The sequence below is a fragment of the Salvelinus namaycush genome, chromosome 12 (assembly GCF_016432855.1).
Source record: "Salvelinus namaycush isolate Seneca chromosome 12, SaNama_1.0, whole genome shotgun sequence".
Classification (NCBI taxonomy): Eukaryota; Metazoa; Chordata; class Actinopteri; order Salmoniformes; family Salmonidae; genus Salvelinus; species Salvelinus namaycush.
This window is the reverse complement of record NC_052318.1, coordinates 49,686,646-49,705,734: the sequence shown is the minus strand read 5'-3', so window position 1 is coordinate 49,705,734 and position 19,089 is coordinate 49,686,646. Positions and strand designations below refer to the sequence as shown.

Sequence of the window (19,089 nt, the reverse complement as noted above, 5' to 3'; positions counted from 1 at the left end):
AACTGAAAAGACGAGCGACCTAGAGATGTGTGTGCTTTTGGGACCTTTAACATAATGTGACTGGGAGAAAAAGGTGTTGTATGTGGAGGATGAGGGCTGCAGTAGATATCTCAGATAGGGGGGAGTGAGGCCTAAGAGGGTTTCATAAATAAGCATCAACCAATGGGTCTTGCGACAGGTATACAGAGATGACCCGTTTACAAAGGAGTATAGAGGGCAGTGATGTGTCCTATAAGAAGTATTAGTGGCAAATCTGATGGCCAAATGGTTAAGAACCTCTAGCCACTCGAGAGCACCCTTACCTGCCGATCTATAAATTGCGCCTCCGTAATCTAGCATGGGTAGGATGGTATAAGACTGTATCATCTGTATATAAATGGAGGAGAGAGCTTCCTACTGCCTGAGCTATGTTGTTGATGTGTATTGAGAAGAGCGTGGGGCCTAGGATTGAGCCTTGGGGTACTCCCTTGGTGACAGGGAGTGGTTGAGACAGCAGATTTTTTGACTTAATACACTGCACTCCTTGAGAGAGGTAGTTAGCAAACCAGGTCAAAGACCCCTCAGAGACATCAATACTCCTTAGCCGGCCCACAAGAATGGAATGGTCTACCGTATTTGGGGCGGCAGGTAGCCTAGTGGTTAGAGCGTTGGACTAGTAACCGAAAGGTTGCAAGATCGAATCCCTGAGCTGACAAGGTAAACATCTGTCGCTCTGCCCCTGAACAAGGCAGTTAACCCACTGTTCCTAGGCCGTCATTGAAAATAAGAAAAAATTAAATAAAATCAATAGCTTTGGCCAAGTCAATAAAAAAAGAAGCACAACATTGCTTAGAATCAAGGGCAATGGTGACATAATTTAGCACCTTTAAAGTTGCAGTGACACATCCATAACCTGAGCGGAAACCAACTGGGACTAGATACTATAGCCATCAAGAAAGCCAGTCAGTTGATTATTGACAAGTTTTTCCAACACGTTTGATAAACAGGGAAAAATAGAAATTGGCCTATAACAGTTAGGATCAGGTTGATCTCCCCCTTTAAATAAAGGACGCACCGTGGCTGCCTTTCAAGAGAGGAGAGTTTAAGGAGCTCCTTTAGCACCTCGGACTCAGTGACCATCTACAGGGAGAAACGTTGTAGCAGGACAGGGGAAAACATTAGAAGGGGTGGGTGATGAGGAAATGTTGGAAGGGGAAGGAGGCATGGCTGAATCAAATAGGAATCCTAACTTAATGAAGTGGTGATTATAGAGATCAGCCATGTGCTCCTTGTCAGTAACAACCACATCATCAACATTAAGGGACATGGGCACCTGTGAGAAGGAGGGTTTATTCTCTAGGTCTTTAACCGTTTTTTAGAACATATTGGGGTTAGACCCACAGAGAGAGAACTGCTCCTTAAAGTAACTAACTTGGCCTTCCAGATAGCCTGAGTGCACTTATTTCTCATTTGCCTGAACGAGAGCCAGTCAGCCTGAGTATGCGTGTGCCTTGCGCCAAATGGAATTCTTGAGGTGGAGTAACTCTGCCAGATCACGGTCGAACCAGGGGCTGAACCTGTTTTAATTCTCATTTTACTTTATGGGGGTGTATTTGTTAACAATACCACTGAAAATATCAAAAATGAAGGTCCAAGTCTTCGACATAGGGGATCAAGCTGATTCTATACTAATTTACAGAGGCCAGGTCTGAAAGCGTGAACCACTGCATTTAATCATGGCAAGGTGACTGGGAATATGGCCGAATACAAACAGTGCAGTTATTCCCGCCATAAGGCAATCAAACAGGCAAAACGTCAGTATAGAGACAAAGTGGAGTCGCAATTCAACGGCTCAGACACGAGACGTACGTGGCAGAGTCTACAGACAATCACAGACTACATAAGGAAAACCAGCCATGTTGCAGACATCGACATCTTGCTTCCGGACAAGCTAAACACCTTCTTTGCCCGCTTTGAGGATAACCCAGTGCCAACGACGCGGGCCAAGGACTGTGGCCGATGTGAGTAAGACGTTTAAGCATGTTAACCCTTGCAAGGCTGCCCAGATGGCATCCCTAGCTGCATCCTCAGACCAGCTTTCTGGAGTGTTTACGGGCATATTCAATCTCTCCCTATTCCAGTCTGCTGTCCCCACAAACTTCAAAATGGCCACCATTGTACCTGTACCCAAGAAAGCAAAGGTAACTGAGCTAAATGACTATCGTCTTGTAGCACTCACTTCTGTCATCATGAAGTGCTTTGATTGACGAGTCAAGGATCATATCACCTCTACCTTACCCGACACCATAGACTCACTTCCATTTGCTTACCGCCCCAATATATCCACAGATGATGCAATAGCCATCGCACAACACACTGCCCTATCCCATCTGGACAAGAGGAATACCTATGGAAGAATGCTGTTCAGTGACTATAGCTCAGCATTCAACACCATAGTACCCTCCAAGCTCATCATTAAGCTCGAGGCCCTGGGTCTGAACCCTGTGCAAATGGGTCCTGGACTTCCTGACGGGCCGCCCCCAGGTGGTGAAGGTAGGAAACAACACCTCCACTTCACTGATCTTCAACACTGGGGCCCCACAAGGGTGCATGCTCAGCCCCTTCCTGTACTCCCTGTTTACCCATGACTGCATGGTCACGCACGCCTCCAACTCAATCATCAAGTTTTCAGATGACACAACAGTAGTAGGCTTGATTACCAGCAGTGACGAGACAGCCTACAGGGAGGAGGTGAGGGCCCTGGGAGTGTGGTGCCAGGAAAGTAACCTCTCACTCAATGTCAAAAAAAACTAAGGAGATGATCGTGGACTTCAGGAAACAGCAGAGGGAGCACCCCCCTATCCACATCGACTGGACCTCAGTGGAGAAGGTGAAAAGCTGCAAGTTCCTCGGCGTAAACATCACGGACAAACTGAAATGGTCCACCCACACAGACAGTGTGGTGAAGAAGGTGCAACAGCGCCTCTTCAACCTCAGGAGGCTGAAGAAATTTGGCTTGGCACCTAAAACACTCAAACTTTTACAGATGCACAATTGAGAGCATGCTGTCATGCTGTATCACTGCCTGGTACAGCAACTGCACCGCCCACAACCACAGGGCTCTCCAGAGGGTGGTGCGGTATGCCCAATGCATCACCGGAGGCAAACTACCAGCCCTCCAGGACACCTACAGCACCCGATGTCACAGGAAGGCCAAAAAGATTATCAAGGACAACAACCACCCGGGCCACTACCTGTTCACCCCGCTATCATCCAGAAGGTGAGGTCAGTGCAGGTGCATCAAGGCTGGGACCGAGAGACTGAAAAACAGCTTCTATCTCAAGGCCATCAGACTGTTAAATAGCCATCACTAGGACATCAGAGACTGCTGCCTATGTATATAGACTTGAAATCACTGGCCACTTCAATAATGGAACACTAGTCACTTAAATAATGTTTACATATTTTGTATTACTCATCTCATATGTACAGTATATACTGTATTCTATTGTATCTTAGTCTATGCCACTCTGACATTGCTCATCCAAATATTTATATGTTCTTAATTCCATTCCTTTACTTTAGATTTGTGTGCATTGTGGGTATTTTTGTGAAATTGTTAGATATTACTTGTTAGATATTACTGCACTGTTGGAGCTTAAACACAAGCATTTCGCTACACCCGCTAAACACGCGTATGTGACCAATAAAATTGTATTTGATTTGATTGTATTTGATTGGAAGGCTTGCTAATTAAAGTTTTTTAGCAAGGGTCTATGACAAATCAGTACAGGTCGTTTCACTGAGCAGCCATTATGAACACAGGCTTTAAAACAATGATCGATAAGGTCATTACAGAAAACACCAGACTGATACCTATCAGGATTATTTGTGATGATAACATCAAGGAAAGTAGCCTTTTCTGGGTGTTTGGAGACATACACATACTTGTGGAATTGGTAATAATCTAAGAAAGAGTTAGGGAGTGCCATTGCTTTAGGACTTGGTCAGGTGGTTTAAGCATCTGCCAGTTTAGGTCACCTAGCAGGACAAATTCAGACATAGGGTATATAGGGTACAGGCCAGTGCTGATGGTGGACAATAACACCCAGCAACAGTCAACAAAGAGCTATTTGAAAGTTTAATGCTTAGAACCAGAAAATCTAATTGTTTGGGGACAGACTTGGTGGAGACAACCGAGCACTGAAGGTGTTCCTTGGTAAAGATTGCTACTCTACCACCTTTGGAAGATCTGTCTTACCGAAAAAGGTTATGACCAGAAAGGTTAACATCAGTGTTTAAAACACTTTTTCTTAACCACGTCGCAGTAATGACCAACACATCTGGATTGGAGCTGTGAACCCACACTTTCAATTGATCAATTTTAGGCAATAAGCTTCTAGGGTTAACGTGTAGAAAACCCAGGCTTTCACGAGAGCAGAAATCAGTGAAGCAGATATCAGAGCAGATATCAAGTCTGAATTGCGGCTAGCAACAGTAGATGGTCCAGGGTAGATGGTCCAGTAATACAATCAGGGCACGGCAGAGGATAGAGAGAGCTCTGCAGTGTTGATTTATGACATTTGAATATGCATTAAATGGCAACAAGATCATATCGTACAGCAATTTCACCAGGTAACATGAATACAAAGCCAGCAAGAGCTGGTTAGAATAGGATGGGAGGCCAAGAGTCTGTATAACCAATAGAGAGTCAGAGTCCCGAGTGTGGAAACAAACATAGTCTGTCCTACTATGAAATACGAAATAACACATATGGAATCATGCAGTAACCAAAAAAGTGTTAAACAAATCCAAATATATTTGATATTTGATATTTTTCAAAGTAGCCGCCTTGATGACAGCTTTGCACACTCTTGGCATTCTCTCAACCAGCTTCATGAGGTAGTCACCTGGAATGCATTTCAATTAACAGGTGTTCCTTGTTAAAAGTTCATTTGTGGAATTTTTTTCCTTCTTAATGCGTTTGAGCCAATCAGTTGTGTTGTGGCAGGGTAGCAGTGGTATACAGAAGATAGCCCTGTTTGGTAAAAGACCAAGTCCATATTATGGCAAGAATGGCTCAAATAAACAAATAGAAACGACAGTCCATCATTACTTTAACCGCCACAGGAAAGAATGGTGCTTTGCAGGTGACACTGTCAGTGATGTATTTCGAATTCAAGGCACACTTAACCAGCACGGCTACCACAGCATTCTGCAGCAATACGCCATCCCATCTGGTTTGCGCTTAGTGGGACTATCATTTGTATTTCAACAGGACAATGACTCAACACACCTCCAGGCTTTGTAAGGGGTATTTGACCAAGAAGGAGAGTGATGGAGTGCTGCATCAGATAACCTGACCTCCACAATCACCCAAGCTCAACTCTATTGAGATGGTTTGGGACGAGTTGGACTGAAGAGTGAAGGAAAAGCAGCCAACAAGTGCTCAGCATATACTTCAAGAGTATTAGAAAAGTATTCCAGGTGAAGCTGGTTGAGAGAATGCCAAGTGTCCAAAGTTGTCATCAACGCAAAGGGTGGATACTTTGAAAATCTGAAATATATTTGATTTGTTTAACACTTTTTTGCTTACTGCATGATTCCATATGTGTTATTTCATAGTTTTGATGTCTTCCCTATTATTCTACAATGTACATTTTTTTAAATAAATAAAAACCCTGGAATGAGTAGGTGTGTCCAAACCTTTGACTTTCACTGTATGTGCAATTTGTAAAATATGTTACGTATTTGCAAAATGTACAATATGTTACGAATTGGCAAAATGTATGATATGTTTACGAATTATTTTTGGGTTGTTGCTAACGTTAGGTAGGTGGCTAGGTGGCTAATGTTAGCCAGATGGCTAACATTAGCTAGGCTAGGGGATATTGTTACAGTTAGGAGTTAGGTTAAAGGGTTAAGGTTAGGGGTAGCTAAAAGGGTTAAGGTTGAGGAAGGGTTAGCTAACATGCTAAGTGGTTCCAAACTACCTAAAAAGTAGTAAGTAGTTGCAAAGTTGCTAAAATACTAAAGTTATCCATGATGAGATTAGAACAAAGATTGCTAGACATTTGCATTATATGCCCACCCATCCACCCTCCTTTTGTTTTTGCCTTAAATAAACTTCTATCATATAATGTTTTTATTTATTTTACCCTTATTTTACCGGGTAACCATACCAAGTAACATATACTAATTTAGTTTTCACGGATTTACATTTACTATATTACGCCTAGTCTATGAGACCAGGCTGGGCTGCCTTGACAGTTCCACAAATGACATTTCAGGCGCTTATTTTTGCCTGGAAAATTAAACTGCTTTGAAAACCCTTTGTAATGACGCGTTTGGAAATGTGCCCATCACATTGCAGCCAATGCAAAAAAATATATAATTAGTGTATTGGTTTCTAATTTTTGTTAACGATATATTCCGTTTGTGGTTATCAATTTGTGCCAGTTCATGCCCTCACCTTTATTTCGTCTCCATAGAAATGTGTCATTGAAGCGTCGGCTACGACCAGCGTCTCGATATATCTTGGAGAGGAGACAAACCGTCGCTTCCGTCCCGTCGCTATCTCAGCATCATCAACAGGATATGCAGTGCCGTCATCTGTGGCCAGACGGCTTTTATCCTTCACCTGATCAAAAGCTTGGAAAGTCTTGGACACATTTTGTACGTCGGTCAAAACTCTCCTTTTTATAATGTGCACCTGCAAGAGTGATCTCTCTGTTTTACCTTGGCCAAGAACTTTGGGTTGAATTAGATACACATTCCCATGCGCTATGAAGAACCCTTGCATCCCGTGGCACAGGCTCACCGCGACAACAGATTCCTGGTCGGTGTCCACATTCCCTGAGAAGAAGCAGCCTTTAAACTCGTCCCCATTCCCCTCTGTCTTGGTGATACCACCGGTAAAATGCCCTGATCTGGTTCCGTTGAAAAGCGCAGCCAGATGTTTCGATTGTATGTGCTGAATGGTTAACTTTGGAGCAACAAACGAGTCATCCGGAATCAAATTCAATGTGAAGTCCTGGCCGAAAGCTGTCAATCTGAAACACTGTTGATCCTCGCTCCTTTTCCAGAGCCGACCGCTGGTCTTCACACTGTTTCTGACGGGTATGGTCTCCTCCGAGTGGAACATTTCCGACAGCACAACGTTGTTTAAGGACAGGGTTAATAAAGTGATATGCAAAGTTGAACCCATTTGATTACTATCACAAGCACCGTTTCTATCAAAGAAAAGATGTACAATAAGATATTTTTTCTTCTTAATAGAGAAATTGCTATGAATAAAGAAGAGCGCGTATGACAGGTACCATACAGTCTTAAGTGCTCAACATAAAATTGCGCTATAAATTAAACATCCACCAATACATCTATAGGAGTTGCAAAACAGTAGGCTATACTAAAAATAAAGAATTATTCTAATAGTTAGTTGAGGTCAGCACTCGAGACCTGTAGCAGTCTGAATAAGCGGCGACTTCTCGTGGCTCTGGTATTTATACAGCCTTGCTCTTCTAAAACATAGGCCTAAGTGGTTTATTTTTTTAATATCATTTGCTGCTGCTCTCTCCACCCCCTCGTGCTTACAGAAAAAAACATCAACTAAAATCAAATTGATCCAATGGGACCTCACTGGCACGCCCACTCTTCAATAGTTCCAACAGATATTCTAGACGGGAAAGTCTAAACGGGATCCTTGGGACGTCCCTGGACCGAGTCAGGTCGAAGTAATACCAGCAAACAGTTGGCTCAACTCACTCCATTACGCGTAGCTCTCTATTTCAGCGGCAAACTGCAGCCCGAGTCTGAAAATATAATCAAATCTCTTCCAGAACTGCACGCGCACACTTAAGGCTCGAGTCTTATCTTCACGTTCCATCTGACAAGACTGGACCGAAGACAGTACAGTATTTAGAACCTCTGTGACTGGACTGTTTACCACCAAATATCTGATTTCAGCTCAAAGGAAGCACTTACATAGATTACATAATAAAGCCGTGAATGTTACATAGAGGAAAGACTTGAGCACTTTTCTCTTCTCTGGAATTATTTTGTAGGCTGTGCTTGTGCTGTTTTTCATTCTCAGTGACTGACTGAGCTCGACACGTGCACATTATTTAGGATCAGTAGGCAGTTTATGGCTATAGCCATTGACATTTATAGCCTGGTATTAAAAATGTAAAATGGCTTTTTGTTAAACAACAATAATAATGTAATAATGGTGTTTTCGTTAGACACATTAAATTAAGTTAAACACGCCCACATTAACACACAAATGTGGAGTTAAATAAAAATGCCAAAATTACAATGAAAAAAAAAAGAATGCAATCGCATCACATTCACTTTGGGACTTTTAAAATGCTTCGATGTCTATTACATATTTTTCTGTTCCCATTTTGGCCACATTAAAATAGGCTACTTTACTTCGAAGTCTCTATCAGGCGTCAGCTAAATTATCATAATGACCAATGATAAAACAAAAGTATTATTAAATCACCGTCTTTTAACCACGATGTGGCAGTGTTGTTTCACAATTCAAATGTAGGCGCTTCTGGTGATGTCGTTGAAACCCATGTATGTTACAAAAATGCATTTAAATGGAAAGAAATCAAACAAATGATGCACACAATTAAAACGTAACAGTTAATGGATGATAGCAGCTAATTGTATTCAATTTATTCGATGAGACATTACTTATTTCAAATAGGGGACACATAGACATGCAGCATGGAAGCTGTGTACATGATTCTGCCTATTCTGCCACAAGATGCCGCACTTGTATCAGCCTCCAGAATATTGTATCTAAAAAGAGGACTGGCTGGACACCGCCAGGCATCAATCTAAATTAAGTTGGAGTTTTGAACAATCTTGAAAGAGCAAAAACGTCAAGTAAAAGTACCCAACACATCACATTGTTTCACTTTGTCAAGGTTGTGTTGTATTCATATTTTCACAATTCCATAGTAACACTAGGCTACTGTGTTACATCGTAGGCTATAAACTCGTGTTGAACTTGAATGGACTTTTCCCCGATGATCTGCTGCTGATGATTAGTATGATGATTGTGGTAGCATGATTACTTTATAATCAGATATAGCCTAAACCCTGTCTCACTGGCTCAATTATACTACAGTGCATAGGCATGTAAGCCCACTAGTTTCAGGTAATTATAAACCCCAAGAAGAATGTGTATATTGAGCACAAGATTACAATTATGCACACTATCCACGGCCACTGATGTTTGTCTCTGCGCTCGTCTGCCAATAAGATGACCATATTTGTATCATCAGTGGGTGTTGAAGCATAGCCTAACCCTAGATACATCTTACTCATTCACAAAGCCATGTTATATAAAAGGACATTTTGTAGAGTATAGTCACTGGTAAACATATGCAAAATATACCACTCATTTGGTGTTGTGCCACTTTGCTTGGGATACAGATGTGTATGGAGGCAGGCTGCGCCCTATGCACTGCATAACATAGCACAGACCCAGCTCGAGGGGTAAATTGGAAGAAAACCCTGCTTTTCGTGTGCTGCGCGGAAGTGGTGATACTAATACAGTACAGAGTTTCAAGTGGTCGCAGAGTAAACCTTGAACTGAGACGCATAACCAATGAGCTTTCCCGAGCGCCTCCCCAAAAACTCTGTTGTCACTAGTTACCGCAGCCACAAAGTCAAAATTGTCTATATCGTAAAAAATCATTGAAACAAAAATGTGCTTTATAGTCTTAATTTAAGGTTATGGTTAGGCATAAGGTTTGCAGTGTGGTTAAGGTTAGGGATACATTTAAGGTTAGGTTTAAAATCAGATTTGAAGAGAAATTGTAGAAATAGGCGGGGTTAAACCATAATTATGACTTTGCGGCTGTGGTAACTAGTTACGACCCCAAAAACTCTGATTACAATTTCTCAATATTTAGGCTACTCATGACGCCAAAGCATAAAGTCCACAGAAGGCAGCAATCGGCTTAGCAGACAGGTAGATGATGGGAACGGGTCAGATACTGAAGGATTTTGCACTGAGCGGACTTGTAACGGCAATTGTTTTAGAATAGCCTTCCATTCGCGCCTTGGATTATTCTCTGTTGTATCGATCACTGATTACGACTGCATTAGAGGGAACGCTTACGGCTCGTGCAGGCTACTTCTGTTGTTCATTTCAATTCCTGATCATAACATTAGGTTACTCAATAAAATCAATCATGGTTATGTTCATAAGGACAATATTGCTCTATTGTTACGTGATTCTACACTCCAGATCCGTTAATTGCATGGAGAGTGAAAGTGAACTTTGCTACCCCATTAGACTGGATGAAGAACAATATGAGCCTAATGTTTTTGACAACGGCGAGGATATTCTTACGGGGATAATTGTTCTTAAAATACGCGCCTTCCAGCAGGAGCTAGTGCTTGATTTGCATCCAGATTCTAATTTCCTTGCCCCCATCGTCTCTGCCTCCAGTCCAGCTGCAAGCGGGGACCTGAGCAGGTGTTTTTACTCTGGTTATGTCAACTCAGACCGGCTCTCATACGCAGCGCTGAGTCTGTGCAAGGGCTTGCAAGGCGCATTCGGTTTCAATGGCTGGGAATATTTCATCAAGCCTGTCCACAATGACACCACTTCAGGAAATACCAGGAGCGCCGAGAGCGTGCATGTTATCCGGCGCCGTAGCAACGCTAACTTCAATGGTAACTCGACCTCCAGGTGCGCGGTGGACACGGGTCTGAGTCCCGAGGTCGCCGCGTCTTTGGAGAAATACAAGCACTTATACAAAGGGCACAATGGGACTGAAACAATGTTGAAAGGTATCCAAGGTAGATCCAAGAGATTTGCCTCCATCCCCAGATCCAAGAGATTTGCCTCCATCCCCAGATACGTGGAGACGCTGGTTGTTGCTGATGAGTCCATGGCTAGTTTCCATGGAGATGACCTTAAACATTACCTCTTGACCCTCATGTCTGTGGCAGCTAGGCTCTACAAGCACCCCAGTATTCTCAACTACATCAACATTGTAGTTGTCAAGTTCATTGTGCTAACTGATGACGACAAAGGACCCAAAGTCTCAGGCAATGCAGCAATGACGCTGCGTAACTTTTGCACTTGGCAAAAAAAGATGAATAAGAATAACGACAAGCATCCAGAGTATTGGGATACTGCCATACTGTTCACCAAGCAGGTAAAGTTGAGCTTTATTCTGTCAACATGGGGTGCTCTCTCTCTCTGTCACCTTGCGATCACCATGGGAGCATGGGGTGGCAGGTAGCTTATTGCAAAGGTGTTGGGGCAGTAACCGAAAGGTTGCTAGTTTGAATTCGACAAGATGAAAAATCTATAATCTATCAATCTTCCCTCTTAACCCTGATTGTTCCAGGGTCTCCGTCAATAATAGTTGATTCCTGCCCGTGACCCCACTCTCAGGGTTGCAATAAGCAAAAAAACACATTTCCATTTTACACCTCACACTTGTACATGCAGTGAAACTGGATAGATTTAAGCACCCTCTATTTGACCTTGGTTTGCAAATGTATGCATCTGTGCAATTAGAATTACTGTGTAATCTGCATGCAGAATGAGGATTATTGTGATGCATCGGACCATTGCAATAGTTTGAAAATGGGAATATAATTGAATGCACCACATAAACAATCTAATCCAGTCTATAATGCTGACCAGCATCTTCTATTAGTCATCAGTGAGCTATAGGCAATGTGTTTGTCTATGGTGACATAGATGCCATATAATAGAACTTGTGTCACAAGGAGGTATGGGAGCCTTGGCATAAGTCCATGTAAACCCAATGGCACACGAGACATAGTCGTAGACGTAACACTAGCTAAACCAACCCAACCCCAGGTCTCATAAAGTAGACACTGACTTGATTTATGCTTGTGCACAAATCACAATGCTTATTTATAAAAGGCTGGGTTCAGTGGGTTGTCCCTGCCCTTAAACATGAATTGATTTGCACTCAAACACACTTTCCACCTCTGATGAACTCTGAGACAATCCCCACCTGTTGGGAGGGAGAGGTAGACAGAGAGGTAGAGGGAGAGAGGGGGAGAGGGAGAGAGGGAGGGAGAGAGAGGGAGGGAGGGAGAGGGAAATGGAGGGCCGCGCCCACAGCAGTGTCGACAGACCAGACCACTCATTACTCACAGCCAAACAACAAGACTACATGCCACGTGGCCAACCGGCTGGTCAGCCCTAACACTGAAGTAAGGTCAGGGATTGTCATGGTCCAAGTTTACCATTATAACCAGAAATAATCACTGTCAGAGCAGAGTGGCAGTTATTTGTTTCTGTTTTGCTGACATATTTTCTTTTTGATTCATTTCTAAATTTCAGGTCAGAGTTGAAGTCCCTCCTTACATTCCAACCGTTATTAGAGAAGGTGTAGCTCTTTGACCCAAGAAGAGACATGTGAACACTCACTTCTCAGCCAAGTTTCAGACAGCCGTGATATGACAGACAGACAGACAGACAGACGCAGACGTTATACAGTCCTTTGTTTTCCTTAGTAAAGAAGGTTGTCCGTGGTTTACTGTCTTGAAGGTAGGCACGCATTTAGTGGGGAGAGAGATTCAGACACCTCCAATAGTAGCAAGGAATACAGTTACCATGCAGTTAGCTACTGTAGTCTCAGAGCTTTCATGCAAGAAATAGAGCCAAACTCAATGTCAGCGCAGTGCTGTACTCAACCACCCTTACTTGGCAGATGTAATTGAAATAATTCCGGATCATGTCATATAGCACATTGTGTCATGGCCAATCTCTTCATGACCAAGTCACCGTACTTTCCAGCAAACATACTGCACATAACAATCCAATAGAAAATGTACCGATAAACTAATTCAACTAGCTTAGTTATTTGACCCTGTGCTCTGTGACAAGGGAGTGTCAGTCAGTCCGTCAGTCCCCCTTAGGGATGCAGCAATCGGAAGTGTCTTGTTTTATGTGGACCTTCCCCGCCCTGCCTTGCCTCCAGCTGTAAATGCGCTGGCTTGTCCCTACCCACCTCCCGCTTCCCCCTTCTGAGGATGCCTTGCCTGCTCCCCATTAAATATGCCCCTGGGGAAGATCACCATGAACATGTCAGAAATTCCCCTGTCCTTCCCTCCCTCCCGCCACGTCTCTGGCCCTGGCCCACTTGCTTTGCCCCCAGTCTGAGACCACAGCAGCACTAGATGAGGGAGAGCCTCGCAGCTGCAGCCAGCCGCAAGGGACAGGAGTCGGCACACCTCTCCTCTGCCTAGTGCACATTTCTCATCTGGGTTGTTGGCTCAGTTGATCTGTTTGTGTGTGTTTCCATTCATTCCCCGCGTCTCTACCATGTGACCTCTACAGCGATGATTTTTTTTGACCTATCAGCCTGTCACTCGTCAGGGTTGTTCACCTACGCATATTGTGAATAATCGTTCTGAAAATTGATTGAGAATTGATTGTCGAGTATTCAACATACACTGGAGATTTGAAACAACCACACAATAACTACACTATTACACATCGTGTTGCTTTTTAATTTGCCATAGTGGTTTCCAGTTGGCTAAACCTTACCTTTTAATATAGCCCAACTTTATCGAGTCCCTCAGATTTACACCTAATAAAAGAGGCTTAGTAGCACTGGCAGTGTGGCGTGGCACAGTTGGCCATCATCAGTCACACGCTTTCCTCTCAAAACCCCAAAAGTGACAAAGAAGCCGTGCAAGTCATTTTAAGCGGCACCACACGAGCCTGTCATCCTAAAACCACAAAATATAAACAGTCTCACGCCAGGCTATAACCAAGTAATTACACATGAATAACATAACAGAGACTGACTGTTGTGTGTGTCAGCACATTCGCTGTGGTAAAGAATGGCAAAGAGTGGCAAAGAATGGCAATATGGATCAGCATCACTATGAGAAAATTGAATGTGTCAGAATCATATCTCTCCAGGCGACACTTTGGTTGGCTTAGTTGGCAGCTGTGTAGGCTGAATGTAGGCTTGAAAAGCAATGTCAATGATAATAGGCCTACTAGAAGTGGAGTAGATTGATACAACTTAATTCAACAAGTTGGATGAATATGTTATCTCTAGAATTACACTCTGCAGTCATTGCCTTTTCAGTAATCTTGGTAACCATACAGACCATTGGCAACAGGATTTGTTATGACCACTGAGCTACGATGCAGTTCTGTGAGGTAAAACCTTCCAAAGCATGGGCTCGGGCTCATCATTTAAAAGATACTGTCATGGTGACTTGTAAAAGGAAGTGGGAGAAAGAAAGACTTGAAACAATCAGTTTCAGTTTAAATTTAGCTCCCTCAGGCATTCAGATTACTCCTCATGACAAATGAGTCTTAATGTTCCTGAACATTGGAGTGGACGTGAAAGACTAACATATCTCACCTTCAGCTGTGAAGCTGTCATTATGAGACCCAATACTCCCAATGGGCCCTTACAACTACCACACAGCAGACCCTTGTGTGAGCTAATTTCTTTACTGTCTTTCATTGGCAGTAATCCTAACTTCCTCCTCTCACCCCACTCCAGCTCTCCTTTCCATTTCCACTCGTTTCTGTCTGTAATAATAACAAGTCTGATTAAACATGTTAAAGCTGAGTTGTGGTGGACACTGGTATGTGGTCTGTGACTCAGAGAGAGGGAGAGAACGAGAGGAGGGGGAGAGTGGGAGATCTAGAGAGAAAAAGAGAGGGAGAAAGTGAGAGAGAGAGAGAGAGAGAGAGAGAGATAGAGGGGGGAGAGTGGGAGAACTAGAGAGAAAAAGAGAGGGAGAAAGTGAGAGAGAGATAGAGGGGGGAGAGTGGGAGAACTAGAGAGAAAAAGAGAGGGAGAAAGTGAGAGAGAGAGAGATAGAGGGGGGAGAGTGGGAGAACTAGAGAGAAAAAGAGAGGGAGAAAGTGAGAGAGAGAGAGAGAGGGGGGGGGGGGAGTGGGAGAACTAGAGAGTGGGAGAAAGTAGACAAATTGAGAGGGAGTTGGAGTGAGATAGAGGCAGAGAGGAAGAGAGAGAAATGGAAAGAGAAGGAGGGGGAATGCACACATGGAACAGTTTGGATGTTATAAAAGCCTAATGAAAGTCTGCTGTTTGTACCACCGGGTGCCAATTGGGTCAGTGTTGCTTGAGGAGAGGAGTCGTCTTTGACACAGTGAAAATGAATAGGTTTTGACAGACATGGGCTGGTGGTGATGCTGATGATGCACTCAGCCGACCTTGGTCCATAGCAGGAGACAGTCATGGGACACTTTCCATGCTTGTGGCATAGGCATTCTCATTCTAAATACCCAGAGGGCGTGACATCACAATGACGTCATTTCAATCAGTTTCTAACGCCATTTCAACCATTTTCCCCCAGCTGGTTAGGCACATTAGATTTAGACGCCTGTGAAAGGGTCTTGAAATGGTTTGCAATCAACAGCACACTGGCTTGAGTAAGGCACAGATTGCGCCCGATGTGATGTTTACTTATGCTGAGTTTAATGTACTATACTTATGTGTTTTATATAGACCACTCAGCTCTCACAGGGAGCCTCAGTTCTCCCCATGGCTCCTTCCTTACTGCTCTGCAGCTTGCTGAGATCGCACAGTAACGTCCACAGAATGTGCAGTGTATGTGAAAACCCCTTTTCCAAAAGATTAGTAATGGATTCTGACCATAAACCTGCCAGATTCATATTTCCCCAGAGAGGGCTGGATGGGAGAGTAACTCTACACTAAGTTTGCTATTAACTTCCATGATAGACAGATACACACCAGGGTAACAAGGGGGGAAGGACACACCTAGCTAAGTATTTCCAGATCTTATAAAACCCTTCCCGGTGATACTGGTGTATCAGACCAAGGTTTCCAGTTGTCGTTGCAAGCTGCTGCAGTTGTTGTTGTGTAACTTGTTTAGTGCCTAGCCTCATTCTTTCTCGGTGTTGCTCTTTTAACATTTTGCTACAACATGTCGCTTTTGAATATGCCGCCAGGCCCCTACTAATCAGCCAATGGCTGATTGATTGAATCACTACAACTCTGATTGGTTCCCGGCCCTACGCTGTTCTGTTGCAATTCTGTGCAACAACATGTTCCTTTTGAATGTCCCCCCTGGCCCTACTGAGCCATCACTAGCAACATGACTTATGTTATGGAGGGGAGAGTATTTTTTAATTTAACCTTTATTTAACTAGGCAAGTCAGTTAAGAACAAATTCTTATTTACAATGACAGCCTAGGAACAGTGTGTTAACTGCCTTGTTCAGAACGACAGATTTTTATCTTTGTCAGCTCGGGGATTCAATCCAGCAACCTTTCGGTTACTGCCCCAACACTCTAACCACTAGGCTACCTGCCACCCCAAATCCTACTCTGTTCTATGCCTGGTTCAGTGAAAAGAGGAAGTAACATGCAGAAACAAGGTCACCAAAAGCAGTGTTTTTTTTAATTATGATTAGTCAGGATTGGAACGATATTATTGGTCATTGTCATTAAACAGCTGGGTGAGTGAGTCCACACCGTGGAAAGATGGATAGGATGGAGAGTCAGGATTGGAAGTTGTGTTTGTGTGTGTGTGTGCGTGCGTGTCTGTGTGTGTGTTAAACAGCTGGGTGAGTGAGTCCACACCATGGAAAGATATGGCAGATGGCGGATGGGAAAAGTAGGTCATTGGCAGATGAAAACACAGCAGCTCGTTACAGTGTAGTATATTTTCTCATAGGCCCAGCGCAATCAAAAAATTTGATTGTCCTGTGTTTTTATATATATTTCCACACTATGAGGTTGGAATAATAATATGAAATTGTGAATATGATGATAATGGCCTTTTAGTGTAAGAGCTGTTTGAAAAGACAGCTAGTTCTCAGTTTTTCCCTCCCCACCCAGACCACTCCCAGACAGTCGTAGAAAAAATGATTGCTTGAGAAATTGCTCTTTTTGACCCTTTTAATTGAAAAGAATCCCAGGTACTTTATTATTTGATATTGAGTTAAAACACACACACACACACACACACACACACACACACACACACACACACACACACACACACACACACACACACACACACACACACACACACACACACACACACACACACACACACACACACACACACACACACCTGGATTGGATTTTCATTGTCTAACAATTGTGGTATATACTGCAAATATTTTGTCACAGTACTTTAAGGCTTCAGTTTGGATATACTTTTAAATACCAGATCAAAGCTGAGAGGAGCTTGGGGATTGATGGGTTTTTACTGTGTGTTTGTGGAAGATTCTACTCTAGTGTGCACAGCCTGGCATCAGAGCAATACGAAACATACTTAATGTATTTCAGAGCTCCTCCAAGACGTATGACACCTACTAATGGTCTAGTTACTTTAGACTGAAACAAAAGTAGGGAGATTGGTCGGGCGTAATCCGCGACCGTCTAGCAATTTAAAGGTTGTGTGTTTGAGTCACGTCGGGAACAACTGTGTCATTTTAGCTAACCCTTCCCCTAACCTTTATTCTAAACTTTACCCAATTCACCTAAACTACAACTTAAATTCACCTTACCGTTGTTGTTTTAGTTCCCCAAACCTTTCACGTAATGTTTCCTAATCTTTGTTGTTAGTTCCCCAAACCGCCAACGTAAATTCTTCCCGTAATTCTACTTTGTTGTTACACGCAACAATCAACCTGGTCTCAGAGAAAGACGTATAATACTATATGTCCGCCCAGACGTGTGATAACTTCCGTCATCCAATTCGTATGCTACTGTCCGACCAGGTAAATGTATGATACTGTACGTCCTCTAATTTGTATGATATTGTACGACCGCTACTCCATTCGTAATGTAACCCGACATAACGTAACATACTGTATCATACTAAATTGAGTTTCACAGATTTACTTACAGAATAATACAAACTGGACAGAAAGGCATTGCTCCATGGGTTGTTTAGGTACTGCCTGGTTGTCAGTGAGGCCTGTGATAATGAGGTCCCAATGGGTCCTTACTAACATCCATTGTGTTTAAAACAGTGTGGTGCAGAAATATAGGTAAATTGGAAACTTTGCTACTTGGCAGAACAATTGGAGGCATTTACATGAACTCAAGTACAGGTAGATTGAATGTGTAGCGGGGGGTTCCAGAACGCAATGCCTATTGGGAGAACGCATGGCAAACCAAAGCAGACGTATTAGAATGGTTTGTCACAGCATAATGATATTACTCTCATTAACATCTGCTAACCATGTGTATGTGACAAATACAATTTGATTTGATGACACACAGTGTAATCACTATATATAGTACATACTACTGTGTTGTCCTCCTCTTTCAAGATATTAAAAGCACGACAAGTAAGAGGGTCAAATTAGCTTGACAGCAAGTGAATATCCTAGTTAAATCTCAGAACAGCAATAGAAATGTTATTGCCATGTGTAATGGGAGAAATTAGTGTGTTTGTCTGACCAGTGTGTGGTGTGTGTGTTATCTCCTGTCCAGGACCTGTGTGGAGCCTCCACCTGTGACACCCTGGGCATGGCTGACGTGGGCACCATGTGTGACCCCAAGAGAAGCTGCTCCGTGATAGAAGACGACGGTCTGCCCTCCGCCTTCACCACTGCTCACGAGCTTGGTGAGTGCTCTGTTACATCACCTTAGTCCGTCCTCCAGGGTCGGAATTGAATGTTCAGTTTACTTCCTGAATTGACTGAATCGACTCAATGGGGTGAACCCGTTCACCCAAACCTGCTGTCCTCTCCAACCCCCCCGGCACCGTCATTGAGAACCCAAAGTTGCTGTTTTGTCAGTGTGACAAGAATAGTTACTAAAAATGACCCAGATTTCCACTTTTTAGTTTGAACAGAGCTGATATAAAGGAAGACCGATATCCATGCAGATTCTTATTGTATTTTTATGTGAATGTAAAGCTGTAAAAACTGTAAAACAAAGACGAAACTGTTGAAGGTATCACCCTCCTTTCACAATACCTGAGCAACCATAAAATAATTTTGTAAATTTCCAGTGTTTAGTGACTGACAGAAACAACAAGCCAGTTGACGGCAAGGCATATGACCGATGCTGCCCAAGTAAATCCAGTAAGTCATTTATTGAACAACAAAGACGAA

The 19,089-nt window shown here is 43.1% G+C and overlaps 2 protein-coding genes across 2 annotated transcripts in view; one reads left to right on the top strand and one right to left on the bottom strand.

The window, feature by feature from the left end:
* adamts8a (ADAM metallopeptidase with thrombospondin type 1 motif, 8a) overlaps positions 1–7,123 on the bottom strand; it is a 28,738-nt gene extending 21,615 nt beyond the window's left edge. The window contains exons 1-2 of the mRNA XM_039006184.1: positions 6,800–7,123; positions 6,452–6,619 (exon numbers count right to left, since the gene is read on the bottom strand). Of these exons, the coding sequence (XP_038862112.1) occupies positions 6,452–6,619; positions 6,800–7,123 (492 nt within the window). The remainder of the gene's footprint in view (positions 1–6,451; positions 6,620–6,799) is intronic.
* A 2,831-nt stretch (positions 7,124–9,954) lies between these two features.
* Positions 9,955–19,089, top strand: part of adamts15a (ADAM metallopeptidase with thrombospondin type 1 motif, 15a) — a 30,146-nt gene continuing 21,011 nt past the window's right edge. Inside the window, exons 1-2 of the mRNA XM_039005979.1 lie at positions 9,955–11,165; positions 18,464–18,596. Of these exons, the coding sequence (XP_038861907.1) occupies positions 10,191–11,165; positions 18,464–18,596 (1,108 nt within the window). The 5' untranslated portion in view covers positions 9,955–10,190. The remainder of the gene's footprint in view (positions 11,166–18,463; positions 18,597–19,089) is intronic.